The 14,164-nt window shown below is 46.1% G+C and overlaps 2 protein-coding genes across 3 annotated transcripts in view; one reads left to right on the top strand and one right to left on the bottom strand.

The window, feature by feature from the left end:
• Nucleotides 1-9,745, bottom strand: part of SPATA17 (spermatogenesis associated 17) — a 1,004,194-nt gene extending 994,449 nt beyond the window's left edge. The window contains exon 1 of the mRNA XM_069608580.1: nt 9,565-9,745. Within this exon, the coding sequence (XP_069464681.1) occupies nt 9,565-9,632 (68 nt within the window). The 5' untranslated portion in view covers nt 9,633-9,745. The remainder of the gene's footprint in view (nt 1-9,564) is intronic.
• An 83-nt stretch (nt 9,746-9,828) lies between these two features.
• The window catches only part of GPATCH2 (G-patch domain containing 2), a 1,007,975-nt gene continuing 1,003,639 nt past the window's right edge, over nt 9,829-14,164 (top strand). The window contains exon 1 of one of the 2 annotated variants that reach the window (XM_069608579.1): nt 9,829-9,944. The gene's annotated coding sequence lies outside the window, so the exon portion shown is untranslated. The remainder of the gene's footprint in view (nt 9,945-14,164) is intronic. The other variant, XM_069608577.1, reaches the window with a different exon arrangement.

Raw genomic sequence — 14,164 nt, 5'->3', positions numbered from 1 at the left:
GTCAAACACTCCTCTGACATTTGCCACCTCCTGGAAGAACTTGATCTCAATGTCCTTGGTCTCACCGGGACAAGGTTCACGGCCAGCTCTGTCACAAGCTTTGACACTCTCCTCCGTGATGGCTACAAGATCCTCTCCTCGCCTAGATCCATCTGTTTCAGAGGGGGTGTAGCCTGGATCTTCCCGGAGTGGATTCCTGCCTCTGTCATTCCTATGCACGCCTACTCCTCTTTTGAATACCTTGTCTGCAGGATCTCTCTCTCTCTCCTGGCCACCTCTCTTACCGTGGCTACAATCTATAGGCCACCTGGTCAGATCACCTCCTTCCTGTCTGAGTGGGCAGGCTGCTCCTCCTGCCTCCTGGCTTCGACCACTAAACTCCTCCTTCTTGGAGACTTTAACATCCACCGGGATGCTTGCTGGCCATTCTGTGGACTCTTTTGTGACCTCTGTGACTCTCTCTCTCTTTCTATTCTCCCCTCTGTCCCGACTCACTCCGCAGGGCACATTATGGATGTCATTCTCTCTACAGACATGCACTACACTGGCAACCTTTAGAAAAGAATTAAAAACATTCCTATTCAAATGAACTTAAGTATCTATGGTGAACCTACAACCCACAGCTAAATATATAACATATAGTTAACATCTGCGCCCGAATACAATTGCTTGCTTGGTGCGCGTAAGAAATGAATCAAAATCAAAATCAAATCAGACCTCACCCTCTCTATCCCCCTCACCTCTCCACTCTCTTGGAGGGATCACTTTTTCCTTTCCTCCCATCTCTCCCACTCTACCCCTCAGACCAAGCCAACTCCAGCACTGCCACCAACCTTCTTGGTCATCCGACCCATGAAACGTGTGCCAGTTGAGGCTTTCGCCGCCACCTTCTCTCCCCCTCCTCCTCCTCTGGCTGACTCACATCCTGACACAGCCCTTTCCATGCTCCACTTTTCTGTCTCTTATACTCTTGATGTTCTTGCCCCTGTCATGAGGATCTTCTTGAAGCCCAAAGCCAAGTGCAACTCCTGTTATGACTCTGACCTCATCACCCTTAAATGCAAGTGCAGGGTGGCTGAGAGGAAATGGCTAGCTTCTTGTGCATCCTCTGACAAACTGGTCTGCCACCTGCTCCAAAGGCAATACCGGCTCTCTGTCTGCACTAAGAAGAGAGCCCACATCCAGGCCTCCATCTCTGCGGTATCTAACAACTCGACCAAACTCGTTAAAATCTGCAAGGAGCTGGCCAATCTTGCTGCAGTCTCTGCCTCTCCTGTTCCCTCCCAGGCCCTCTGCACGGCCATGGCTTCTCATTTCATCTATAAAACCCAGGACATCCTGTCCACCCTCTCGTACTTTCCTCCTCCTCCCTCTACTCTCTCCTCTACCTCCAGCCCCCCTGTGGCCACCTCACCTCCCTCTTGCTTTCCTCTGTTCTCCCCTGATGAGGGTTCTAAAAAGGATCTTCTCTGTTCTTCCAAAACCATTCAGGACCACATTGGCACCCTCGCTACTGCCCTGGCTGATGTCTGCAACCACTCCTTCGCCACTGAAGCCTTCCCTTCCTCCTGAAGCACTGTCTTGTGTGCCCTCTTCTCAAGAAACCCTCAGCCGACTCCTCCTGTCTGGCTAACTATCATCCGATCTCCATCACTGCTTTCCTGGGCAAACTCATGAAAAAGCTGGCCATCTCCCAGCTTAATATTCACACTGAAACTGCTGGCTGTCTCCATGACCATCAGTCTGGCTTCAGAGCAGCCAGAAGCACGGAAACTGCTCTCCTGAACATCTGTGAAGACCTGCTCTCTAACCTTGATTATAATATCCCCTCTGTCCTCATGTTACTCAATCTCTCTTCTGCTTTTGACATGGTCAACCATGCCATCCTGCTCAATCGTCTACGTGATAACCTGGGTATCACTGATGAGGCACTGGCCTGGCTGACCTTGTTTCTCTCCGATCAACCCTCCCAGGTCCAACTTGGGTCCTTCCTTTCCTCTATCTCACTCTCTACCTATGGTGTTCCCCAGGGGTCTAACCTCTCTCCCTGGCTGTTCAACCAATACTTGCCATCTCTCGCCCACTGCATTGTTGCTCTGTGCTCCAACTTTCAGTGCTATGCAGATGACACTCAGCTCGTTTTCAGGCTCCACTCTGCCACCTCTTCTCCTTCTCTCATCTCGGTCTGTCTGCTATCCAGAAGTGGTGAGCAGCCAACGTTCTCTGCCTTAATGCCAGTACGATGGATGTTCTCCTCATCAGCACACCTGCACCCTCCTTTCCTGTCACTCTCTGGCCGGCCTCCCTTGGCCCTCTTCCTGCTCCCACCTGTGAGGCTAAGAACGTCAGGGTCATCTTCGACTCCACACTCTCCTTTTCTCCTAACATCTCTGACGTTTCTAAGAAGTGAAACTACCAACTGCACCTCCTCAGATGTATTCTTCCTTTCCTCTCCTTCCCCCAGAAGCTCACTGTCTTTAGAGCTCTGGTTCTCTCTAGGCTGGACTACTGCAACAGCCTCTTTCCAAATCGGCCTGATTCTACTCTCCGCCCTCTGCAACTCATCCAGAACAGGACTGCAAGACTTGTCCTTGGTCTCAAGCCCAGGGATTGTATCTCTCCATCACTGAAATCTCCAAGTGGCTGCAAGGTTTACGTTCAACACCCTCTGCATTGTCCCTTCTGGGGCCTGGGTCCTCAATACCTCCAACTCCCTCTTCGTAAATACCTTCCTACTCAAGCTCTTCACTCCTCCACCTCCAACTCCCCCAGGGTCAGTCGCTTCTCCAAGCAACGAGTTGGTGGTAGATCTCTTTCATTTGGCTTGTGCCTCCCTCTGGAACCTTCTCCCTGCCTCTCTGAAACTTGAGGAGAACCATCTACGGTTCCAGAAGCACCTCAAGACATTCCCCTTTGCTTCTGCCTTCTCTCTTCCTCTCCACTGCCGAGTTCCTGTCTGATACTGCACTGGTCACCTGGCTACCCTTTGATTTCGGGCCCAGGTCCCTGCCTGCTCAGTTGCATACCCGCACTGCCTTCTGGCAACCCTTACACTTGGGGGTGTAACTGCAACCCTACAGTCCCGCGACCTGCACTTTTGGACACCTGCTGTCTGCACTTCCCTTTGCACCTGCCAGCCGCACTTCTTGTTATTGTGTTGATCCCATGTACAGCACTGCCCCCCTCCCCTGTGCCCTGGCCCTTTTCCCCCCTGCACTTGCACAATCTCAATGTCGCTCGGCCTAGTAAGATCATTGTCTCTGTCCTCCCTCTGTTCCCCCTTCCTTGCCTCGCCACGCCACGCCTTGAAACACTTGTGTTTAGGTGCGTTACAAATGCCATATCATATCATCAATAGTCACTGTAAATCCATCTCATGAAGTAGCAGCCAAAATCTATTATTTCCATTAATCATCAGTGCAAACATACACATCTGGCTCCAAGCACCCAACCCGCAAAACAAATCAAGTACATAGTTGTGGCTGGTTGGCAATAAAATGCTGTTGAACTCAGGATCAGTAAAGAGAGAACAAATGTATCTGTTGGTTATATTATTCTGAGGAGCATTCAAAAGTGATGATTTACAGAGCTGCCTAATCCCCGAAAATGGTGATCAAGCACTGGGACTGCACCGGATTGCAGCATTTTTGAGTCTGGTGGTCCAGTGCCCAGAATCCCATTAACAGAGACATTATTGACATCACAAATAAAATGAATGAATAAGCAATGAATGTATAATTCAATCATTGAATACATCACCTGCATTCCGGATTTTATTATTTCCCAAATGTCTCTCTTTGATTTGAATTATATTCCTTTCTTTCATGTGCTTTTTGCTTATTTGCTTCTAAATCGCATCCTTAGGATTGCGCTTCTTTTTCAGTATTACATGGCGTCCGCGTGGACGCCACAGAATATTGAACAAGAAACGTAACCCTAACAAGGCGACAATTGGGAAATAATACAAGAAATCTGGAATAATCTACAAGGTTGTGTTGTTTTCAAATATGAGCACATTAACCAATATACTAAATATTATATGAGAAGATTATTTGTCAGGTGTGAAAAATTGAAGTATAATCACATTTCGATACATTGGTTCTGAAGAAGCACACAAACAGTATTGTCAGTCTGAATTATGCAAATCTTCAAATGCGTGAAATACATGTTAGCCAGTCAAATTGAATCAGCATATTATTTTGATTGGAATTCGATGTACACGAAAAATTCAGTATCAATAAATTAGCATTGTGATCCCGGGAACAGATTTGTTCCTTAAGAGTGAGTTTATCAGTACAAATGTGCAAAGTACTTTAAATTAATTCATTATTCAATACGTAATTTTGTAATAATCAAGACTAGCAATTATTAGAAGTTACTCGCCACTGAGTATTTTTGCACGCACGCACTCAGTTGATCTCTAAAAGGTTTTTATCTGTATATAGTTTTCATACTAAAAATGTATGATGTCTTTGGAGGTAGCAGCTCCTTAAGCATAAGACAACGCACATGAAGGAGGGACAGCTCAGAATTAGACACAACCTGTTTGCAAATTTGTGGTTAATTCCTAAAGTGTTCTTTCACCGAGGGCGTGCTATCATTTGTTTTTTATTACTGAACAATTTGTTCTGGTTCTGAAAGTGCTCTGTATGCAAATGTGACAATGGCATCGCTGTCTCTGTCTTTCTGCTTCACTGTGGCACCCACCTAGACCAGATGTGCTGGCATCTATTGTTACAACTGTGGGTTTGTCTGGTTTAAGTGGGAGCAGTGTTGGGCTGTCCAGAATATTTGTCTTGATTTTTTCAAATCCAGCCTGATATTGGTCCGGTCACACATACAGCATCCCCTTTCTGAGGGGGCAGTGAAGTGGCTACATCGTTGAGAAGAAAACTTTGATGAACTTTGCATCATTTTCTATCAAACGCATGAAAGAACAGTTGTTCTTTGTTGCTGGCACATGGTGCCTTGAAAAGGGCTTCCACTAAGAAGACTTTCGGTTGGATTCCATATGCATATATGCTGTACCTGGTTGTTCCCTGGTTGTCCAAACTTGCAATTTTCTTTGTATAGAGACAATCTGCTGCCCTTCAATGTTTGTGCCACGTCTGTAGGCTAATTTGTCACCTTGGAATATGGATAAATGATGTTGCAAAAGAGGTTGGAAATGAGTCTTTGGAAGACTGCATCTGCAGAGAAGAGCCTGAAGGGCATTCTTATTGCATTGATCTGAGCCCTCCAGGTAAGCAATGAAGTATATAGTCTTTTGAGTCTGGGGGTGGCAACACTGTTGGTATTCCCTCTTGAGTTCTAACTTTGAGATGATCTTGGCTTCATGGACTAATAGGAGGGTTTCTGTGATGATGGCAAGAGGAAACGAGCCCATGACTATATTGTTGTTGAGATTGTGTAGCTTAACAAATAGGTGCAGGCATTGCCCTTCTTGTTTTCTCGTGAGGACTTCTGGGCTCAGCCATTCTGTGGCTTTGATTGACTCAATAAAAATGTTTGTGTAGAAAGTTCTCATGTAGTAGTTTGAGGTCTTTGCATACTGTGAATGGTAGGGGACACACCTGATGATTCACTAGCACTGTATCTCATTGTAGAATGATATTCTGAACATATTGTTAGAGGGTTCCAATTGTCCTGTAAAACACATTTGCATTTTGAATGAGGCAGCCTACTACTGATGTGTGCTGAACAAAGAACATGTGTTCTTTGGAACAAGGATTGAGTTACTTTTCTAAGATTCTCTGGTCATTTGAGCCTGGTACTGCTGGTACTTTGATACACACACTTTTATTAAGATGGGCATGTCTTTGAAGAGTTGTTACTACACTGGTATCCGAGTAAGTCTGCCATAAGCTTGTGCAGTTGGTTCTTGCATCTGGGAAACAATGAAAACTATTTGTCTTGTAGTAGAATGGTGTAGTCAGAGCCAGAGTCCACCAGAAGTCTTGCTGTAAAGCCATCACTATTTACATCAGAGATCGGATTTGTACCACGTTTTCTAACTGTTCAATTAGTTCTTCCAGGTCTGAATCATCCTCTACCTCGGTTATGGTGTGGCATCACTTGAGGTTTCACATTGCCGTGAAGTTTCCCCATCTTGTTGCATTCAATGCAATCGTTTTCCTTGAGCGGGCATGGTCTGTCCTGGGCTAGATGATTTTGACTGCCACAGTGGAAATATTTTTCCCTTCAACTAGGATTGAAGGGGAGCATCTATGTTGACCCTCATCTGTGGGTCTGCCGACTGGCAAGTTCTGCCATGCTCAGAACAGCATCGGCACAACACACAAACATCTGCCTTGATGTGTATGAATGACCTCTATGATTGAATGGATGGAACATTTGACTGTTTCCGCTTCAGTGACTGCTTGCTCCAGCGTAGGAACTTCTCTCACACATTGTGCTTCCTGCATTTTGGATCCATAACAATGCACTTAGAGTTGGTCCCTGGTAAATGTATCTGCCATATTCCAAAAAGCACATGTGATTGCTAGCCCTTTCAAAGCAGTGACAAAATCATCAATAGGCTCTAAGGGGGGTTGCAGCTGTGTATATAATTTCTGATATCCAAAACAATGTTGGTTAACTCACCAAATCTGTCCTCAAACCTGCATTTGCTTCAAAGAAGACATGATTGAATGCAAAACCATTAGACTTCTTGGCTAGCTCAAGAAGCATGAAAACTCCCTGACCTTCATTCCACAGCATAGTAGTTTCTTTCAGGGGCATATTCCATACCATGGTCTACAAATAAGTTTGGAATTGAGCGGAGAGAATCGGAGGGCCTCTTCAGGCGACTGAAGGAATAGTGACAGAAGAGTTACCCCTTGCATGATCCTGAGGCACAGTCAACCATATTTACCTTCTTGTAATTAATTACTTGTATACCTATCTGTTGTAACTAAGCTTTGCATATACTTGTAACTGCTGTGCCCTGTTACCCCCGGGTATGATGCGCATTATAAATAACAAAACAAACAAACAAACAAACAAACAAACAAACTCGTCGGGAAACCGTGGTACCGAATACCAGGTGGTGCTGATGAGACACAGGAGCCAGTGAGAAGTGGGCTGGGGTGCTATGCCGGACCTCAGGACCTCCCAGAATGTGTCACCACTGTGGATGTCAAGAAATTAAGCACCAAAAAGATCTATGGTGAAGAACACTCTTTATTTTACCATGAAAAGGTTACTGCACTCAGGAGCACCTAGTGAATCTCCAGCTCCTGCAACTTGGTTTCTTCGTCTCCCACTTTGTGCTCTCTCTCTTTTTGTTGTGCCCACTCATCGCAGGGTGCCCAGTGGCGTGGGTTTGGGGAGAAGCTTCTAAGTTAAAGAAGCTGATGCTATAAACTGATCATAAAATACGCAGAGCGCAACTCTTCAAACAGGCACATCAGAAACACGCATTAATGTAATGTGCATATGATGCCACATGCACGAAAAAACATGCAATGGGGTAAATGCATACAGCAAAGAAGAAAACCACTTTTAGGCAAACATTCAAGGGGTACAAGGTTTAACACTACAACTGGGGTAAATAGACATAACTGTAGAAGCAAAACTTAATTCCATATTTTTCTGTATCACATCACCTTGACAGTGGGATGTATTGAGGGGATCGTGGGACAACTTTTAAGTTTTGGCTATTAGGTGGCACTGAAAGCGCTACCTTTAAGCCAAAACTATTGTTATTAAAATAAGAGTTTAAAAATTAGATGTTAAAATAAGATGTTCAAAGAGGGTCTATATTGCTTTTCAATGGAGATGACATACGAGGATGGATACTATAGACTTTGTGTGTTCTTTGGTTATGTGTCCACCCATTTAACGGCCATCTCCAAGTCAAATCTATATGATGTTCCAGCCATCCACACCCCAAAACACACCCCACACCCATCCAAAAAAAGCCTGAACTGTTGGCATTGCCCACCCATGACCATGTTAATCCGTATGGCCATTCCCACCCAGTTCCTGCCCCAACCCGCCTGAAACACTGCCTCAGGGAAACTGAGATACATTAAAAAATATATATATTATGAAAACTGTTTGAGCTCTCTATAATCAAGTCTTTCCATCAAACTTTGTTGTCGAAGTGCCTGCCAGAGTTTTTTCAAAGCATTCTTCCTAGTGTTAATGAGTTTGTTGGTGCTGTAAATGCGTGTAATAAAAAGGTCTTAACCAGGTCTGCCTTCAGCCACTAGATGTATAAGCATTATGTGTGTTCGTCACTGAAGTGCTGTTAAAATTAGGCATTGGCAAAGCCAACAGTTTTGGCTTGTGTATAACTATTAGGGATTTACCAGGCACTGCGATTAGATGCCCAGGTACTTGCCCCATTTTGCACCTGCTACCCTCAATGGCCAGTTAATACCACTACGGCAGTGCCCGTCAAGCGTCTTTCCCATGCCTACACAAATGCCCAAACTGTTGGCATTGCCAATGCTTGTTTTAAGGTTGGGATGATGGGCTTTATGTGCAGGTTTGACATTTTCTTTAATGATATGGGGAGTTAACTCTTTTGCGGGATTGTGGTGGGGTATTGGTAGGACATTAAAAATAGTTGTGTGCATCATTATAAATGTAGTAAGCCTAGGGAGATGGTTAGTGGGTCTTTTTTAATTTTGACTATTAGGCGGCACTGTAAGGGCTGCATATAATTCTTCTGAAATGAAACTGTTTAAAGCCAAAACTGTTGGCTTTGCCAATGCTTGTTTTAAACTGTTGCACACATACAATATCACAAATCCACCCCAACGGGGTTGCATAATCTCGCTGACCAAGCCTCTGTCTCTCTTTTCTCTCTGACTCTATTGCCATATGATGTGTTTCTGTTACACATTCGGACTATGCAACCCTGGCTTTAACAACTCTGGTTTCTCATATTGTGGCAGTCTTACAGTATAATCTGAAATCAGAATAGAGCGCAACCTTTCGGCTTCACCAGAACCATTCGTGATTGGTCTCAAATCATAAGGTATACCTGCATGGGCGTAATTTTAGAGGGGGGGGGCGCAGGGGTGTTTGACGACTCCCGCCTGCCCCCCCAACTTTCATGGCTAACCATTTTGGCCCCATTCATTTGGCTGGGGCACCTTTTCTACAGATGTCATGCCCCCCACCCCCCCAACATTTTCAGTAAAGTTACTCCACTGTATACCTTCTTCAATTGGATCGGCACCTATATGTTGTGTTCTAGGGAGGTAGGGCACTTTTTTGATTCAAAGAAAACATTCAGTGACAAACTTTTAAGAGTGTAGAAATCTTACTGTAAGATCACGTTAGCTTGCCACGGCAAAGTGGACACACCTCCCAATTCTACACCTTCATAACTTGAAATCAGTAGAATTCACCACTAGTATGGTGTTCTACCATTGAAATCCCGGGCTAACTATACTGTTTGATTGACGTGCATTGGACTAGTTGAATAATTCTTGCTGGCACAGAAAGAAGCGGCTAATTGTCGTTCGCTATAAACGAGAGTCCTTCCCCCTAAACAGGGGGGGGGACGCTTCTCCTCCCGCCTCCCCTCTACGACCTTGGTTCCTGTACCTGTTCCTCCTCTGATATTCCAGCCTCATCTCGCCGCTCCTGGTCTGCAGTCTCACCAGGGATGCCATATTCAGTAGCAGCTGTACATGTGTACACACGTCTCCATGGCAACCGTCCTTACCACTGTGAGGAAAGTAAAGGGGAGATCGCAGGGACAATTCGCAGACTAGAAAGAGGGAAAGAAGGCGTAAAGGACATACGCTTTATGTGCAACCATCGAGCTGTGACACTATTTACCCCCTTAAAGCTTCACTTCAGCTCTCTGTGCTTTCATAACCCCTGTAATTAATGAATGGATCCGTCTGCCTTCGTCTCCTATCCCGGAAGTGTTGAGCTGCTCTGAACAGGAGGCCCCCTGCACCCAAAGGGAACATCATCGGGTGAGTGCGTGCGGTGCAGCCTGTGAATTTAGTGGCTGCAACAACGTGCTGCCTGCCGCTCCAAGGGACGCGGGCTGGATACAGCATGTGTTTCAGACATGGCCGCAGGGAAAGGGCAGACAGAGCGGGACAAAGAAAGCCCGTCCAGAAGCCTCGCAAGTGAGGCGTGAGAACCACACACCCTGCTAGTTCTGGCCATGTAGTGCTACTCTGCGCCACTGTCGAGCTCAAGTGTCAGAAGTGCTCAGCGGTCCAATACCTTCCTTGGAACGCACGTTGGTAGTTTTTTGTTGAGCAATTTAAATACAACAAATATCCTGGCTGCCGTCGTAAATCTAAATATGATGGCTCTTAGAAGCGTTGGTCTTTTACAGAAGGAGCGCTTCATCCCCCCCACTTAAAAGAACATTGAGGCGATACATAATTCTGACAAACAAGAAAAAGGTTGAACGGTCCTTGTGGGGTGTCTAAAAGTAAACCTAGCGTCGCGTTGTGGTGACGTCATAGTTTGTGTTTTGTCATTCAACAAAACCATGCTTGCAGCAGTGAGACAGCTCAGTTGATCCATTCAGACTCCCACACTTTTTTTTTCTGTTTCGCGGCTTTGTTTTTAATGCTTTTGAGTGTGTTTACTAGCATTTAAATTCACAAAGGCGTAAATTGCGACGTTTACTTTATATGCCACTAACGACGTTTAATATCTAGCCTGTGTCTATATTATGTGTAAGAACACCGTAGGTCATGCCGAGGAAAACCACATTCATCATCTAACATTCAAAATTAGAAACCCTGTGGCAACTTGAGTAACTTCCGTTCTTCCAGGACCTCCTATCTGTAAATATCACTTATTTTTGCTAGAATTTCCCAGCACAAAAAATAACCTACATACACTATCCAATTTTTGCTGGATCTACCAGCACAAATCGTGACAAAGTGCCAATGTAGGACATGGAACATATTTATTTATGAATCGTTAGATAATTGTCAAGAGCAGTGGCACCTGTACTCTGCCTACACATTTATTTTCTTGGGTATTTATAAAGCGCCTTTAGAGAAAATGGTATTTCAAGGCGCTGCAAGACTAAAAAGGGGGAGGGGATCAGGGATGAAAAATAACAATAACCGTCCTATTATGGCCTTGTCATTCGGATCATGCAAGTACAGTAACAAGAAGTGCAAGGGGGGAGTGCTGGTCGGAGCACAATGCGATAATGCTAGAGCAGGAAGGGAAGTGCAGGGCGGAGTGAAGACGAGCTTGCAAGTGCTGGGAAATAAGAGGGCCCCAGGGGCTAGGCGAGTGGTAAGGGGAGGCCAGGTGGGCAAGTTCAAGGGAATGCAGAGAGTGAAGGTCCACATGCTAAGTACGATGACGGGGGTGGACTGGGCAGGGGGGGTGCCCTGTAGAACTCAGAAAGTGCCAGTCAAAAGAAGAATATGGGGTTATTAGCAGGGGAAGGGAAGGGAAGGAAGAAGAGAAAAGGAGGGTCTTGAGGATCTTGCAGAACTTAAGGAGATCCGGCTCAAGCCTGAGAGGGGCAGGAAGGCCATTCCAGAGGGAGGCTCCTGTGGAAGAGAGATCTACCCCCCACTCTCTGCTTGGAAAAGTATCTGATCTGCAGAGAATTGGAGCTAGAAGACTGAAGGGCTCTAGCAGGGAGGTATTTAGGGAGAGTGAGTTGGATTCAGTGGGGTCCCAGGCCCCAGAAAGCCTTGTGGTTGATGCAGAGGGTCTTGAACTTGATCCTCACAGCAACCAGGAGCCAGTGGAGAGATTTTAGGGCTGGAGAGATGGGCTTGAGGCCAAGGATAAGACTTGCAGTCCTATTCTGGATTAGTTGACGGGGAGGATAAAATCAGGTTGAGGAAGCGGTTGTTAGTAGTAGTCCAGTCTAGAGAGGACCAGAGCTCTGGAGACATTGGGCCTCATTAGGAGGCTGGCAGCCGCGGAATGAACGGTGCCTTTAAGGGACCAGCACCCTTCATTCCGGGCCGCCACATTACGAGGTCTGCAGCGGGTCCCGCTCTGGACGCCTGGCCAGACCAGACGTGCAGTGCGGGACCCGGTAGCAGTACAGGATGCTAACAACGGGCCTGTCATTAACAGGCCTGTTGTTAGCATCTTCCCCATTCCCATTGAGCCCTATAGGGGCTCAAATGGGAATGGGGACGTTCCGGGTCCCGCGAAAGGGAATTACCGGGCCCACTAAGTCAGCATGGCCTGGTAATTCCCTATTTTTGGGACCCGGACCCGGTACCAGGTTTGGGGGTAGCCATGCCAATAAGAATGGCATGGCTACCGCCAAACTCCTAATGAGGCCCATTGAGTTTCTGGGGGAAGGTGAGGAAAGGGAGAATCCCTCGGAGGAGGTGCAGCTAAAAATGGGCCTTCTTGGCAAGGTCCACAATGTGAAGGGAGGAGAGAGAGGAGTCTAAGATGACACCAAGGTTTTTGACCTCACAAGAGGGTGAGAGGACACATGTAGAGTGGCCACAGGGTAGGAGAGAGCTTGGGTCACAATGAGAAGGATCTCAGTCTTAACTGGCATTAAGGCAGAGATCATTAGGAGCACACCATGCCTGAATAGCAGTCCCAGTCAGGAATGAGAGAGGAAGAAGAGGCAGTGGATGGAAACTTGAATGGGAGCTGCGTGTCCTCTGCATGACACTGAAAGTGAGGACAGAAGGTGGAGATCAGGGCGCCAAGGTAGATGTTGAATAGCCACAGGAAAATCCCTGGGGGGGCGCTGCAGGAGTAGAGTGTGACGAAAGAGAGAAAAGGGCCCAGTTGAACCTGGGAATGTTGGTCAGCGAGGAAGCAGGTCAACCGGTCCAGTGCCAGGTCTGTGATGGCAAGGATATTGCAGAGCTGATGTATAAGGGTGACATGATTGACCGTATCAAAGGCAGAGGAAATGTCAAGAAAGATGAGAACGGAAGGAGAGTTGGAATCGAGATTTGAGAGCAATTGTTCACAGGTGTTCAGGAGTGCATTTTCCCTGCCTTTTGGATTTTCTGAAGCCAGACTGGTGGAGACAACCAACAGATTCAGTGCAGTGGATCAGTTGGGAGATGACCAGCTTCTCCAAGAGTTTGCCCAGGAAGGGGGTAGTGGAGATAAGCGGTAGTTAGCCGGGCTAGGAGGGGTCTGTAGAAGGCTTTTTGAGGAGAGGGTGAACAAGGGAGTGCTTGAGGGGTAGGGGGAAGGAGCCAGTGTCAAAGGAGTGATTGCAGAAATCAGCCAAGGCTCGAGCAAGGGAGGCAATGTTGTCCTTGATAGTTCTGAAGGAGCAGGGGAGCAACTGTTTTGGAGGAAACTTTCATAGAGAGGACTTGTCTAGAGAACTCATCAATCTCAGACTTGCAAAGAGCATCACATGCTTTATGTAGACTTTCCCTATATGACTCCAGATCATCGGTAACACACTGTTTTCATTGCTGTATTTTCATTTTAACAGCATAATGCAATGTGGGGTCTCCTTCATCTCATGTGCACTAATTGACCAGATTACAATTGTTCGAAAAAGGAATTTCCAGAATTGAACACATTGTGTCCCTCAGTAAGGTGGAGCACTTTTGAGATCCTGTTTTCCGCAACTGTGATAAATGTGTTGTCCAAACCAGGCATTATTCACTGTGCATGCTGTACTATATGTGGTCCCAGCAACGTATTGTCTCAATCACTCCTCAGAAGTGAGATCTATGTCCTACAGAGGTTAGAGGATCCCTAAACAGCATGCACACACAAGATGTATAGTAGGCGTAGCATTAAACGTTGGTAGTTTTTTGAGTACAGGCCAATTTTGTAAGTGGGCATGCTCTTAGATGTCCATGGCTGGTTGCGTGCATCACTGTGGTGTAGATATGACGGCAGCAGTGACTGATGCTGCAGGGTTCGAAATTGAGATTCGATGAGCAGGAGCTAAAACCAGCTCCTGGGTGTTGGGCCTCACCATGTGGGAAGAAGCTCTTGCAGGGGTACCAGGAGCTACCAGAGATGCTCCTTTAACTTTTTGTCCATTTTATATGAACTATTGTGTTTTAATGTATATTAGATATGTTCTAATTCTTCTTTATTGATATTCTCAGATACTCAAAGTTGAATGTCACATTTACATGTTTGGAAGGCACCAGTTGGCCCTAGGAGCCAAAAGTAGCTCCTGGTAGCGGTTGGTTTCATGCTAACCAGGCTCTACTATGCTAGAAGGAGGAGCTAAATAGCT

This window comes from Ambystoma mexicanum, chromosome 4q (assembly GCF_040938575.1).
Source record: "Ambystoma mexicanum isolate Mex_15411 chromosome 4q, UKY_AmexF1_1, whole genome shotgun sequence".
Classification (NCBI taxonomy): domain Eukaryota; kingdom Metazoa; phylum Chordata; class Amphibia; order Caudata; family Ambystomatidae; genus Ambystoma; species Ambystoma mexicanum.
Note: the sequence above shows the minus strand (reverse complement) of the source record. Positions and strands in the feature narration are given on the sequence as shown.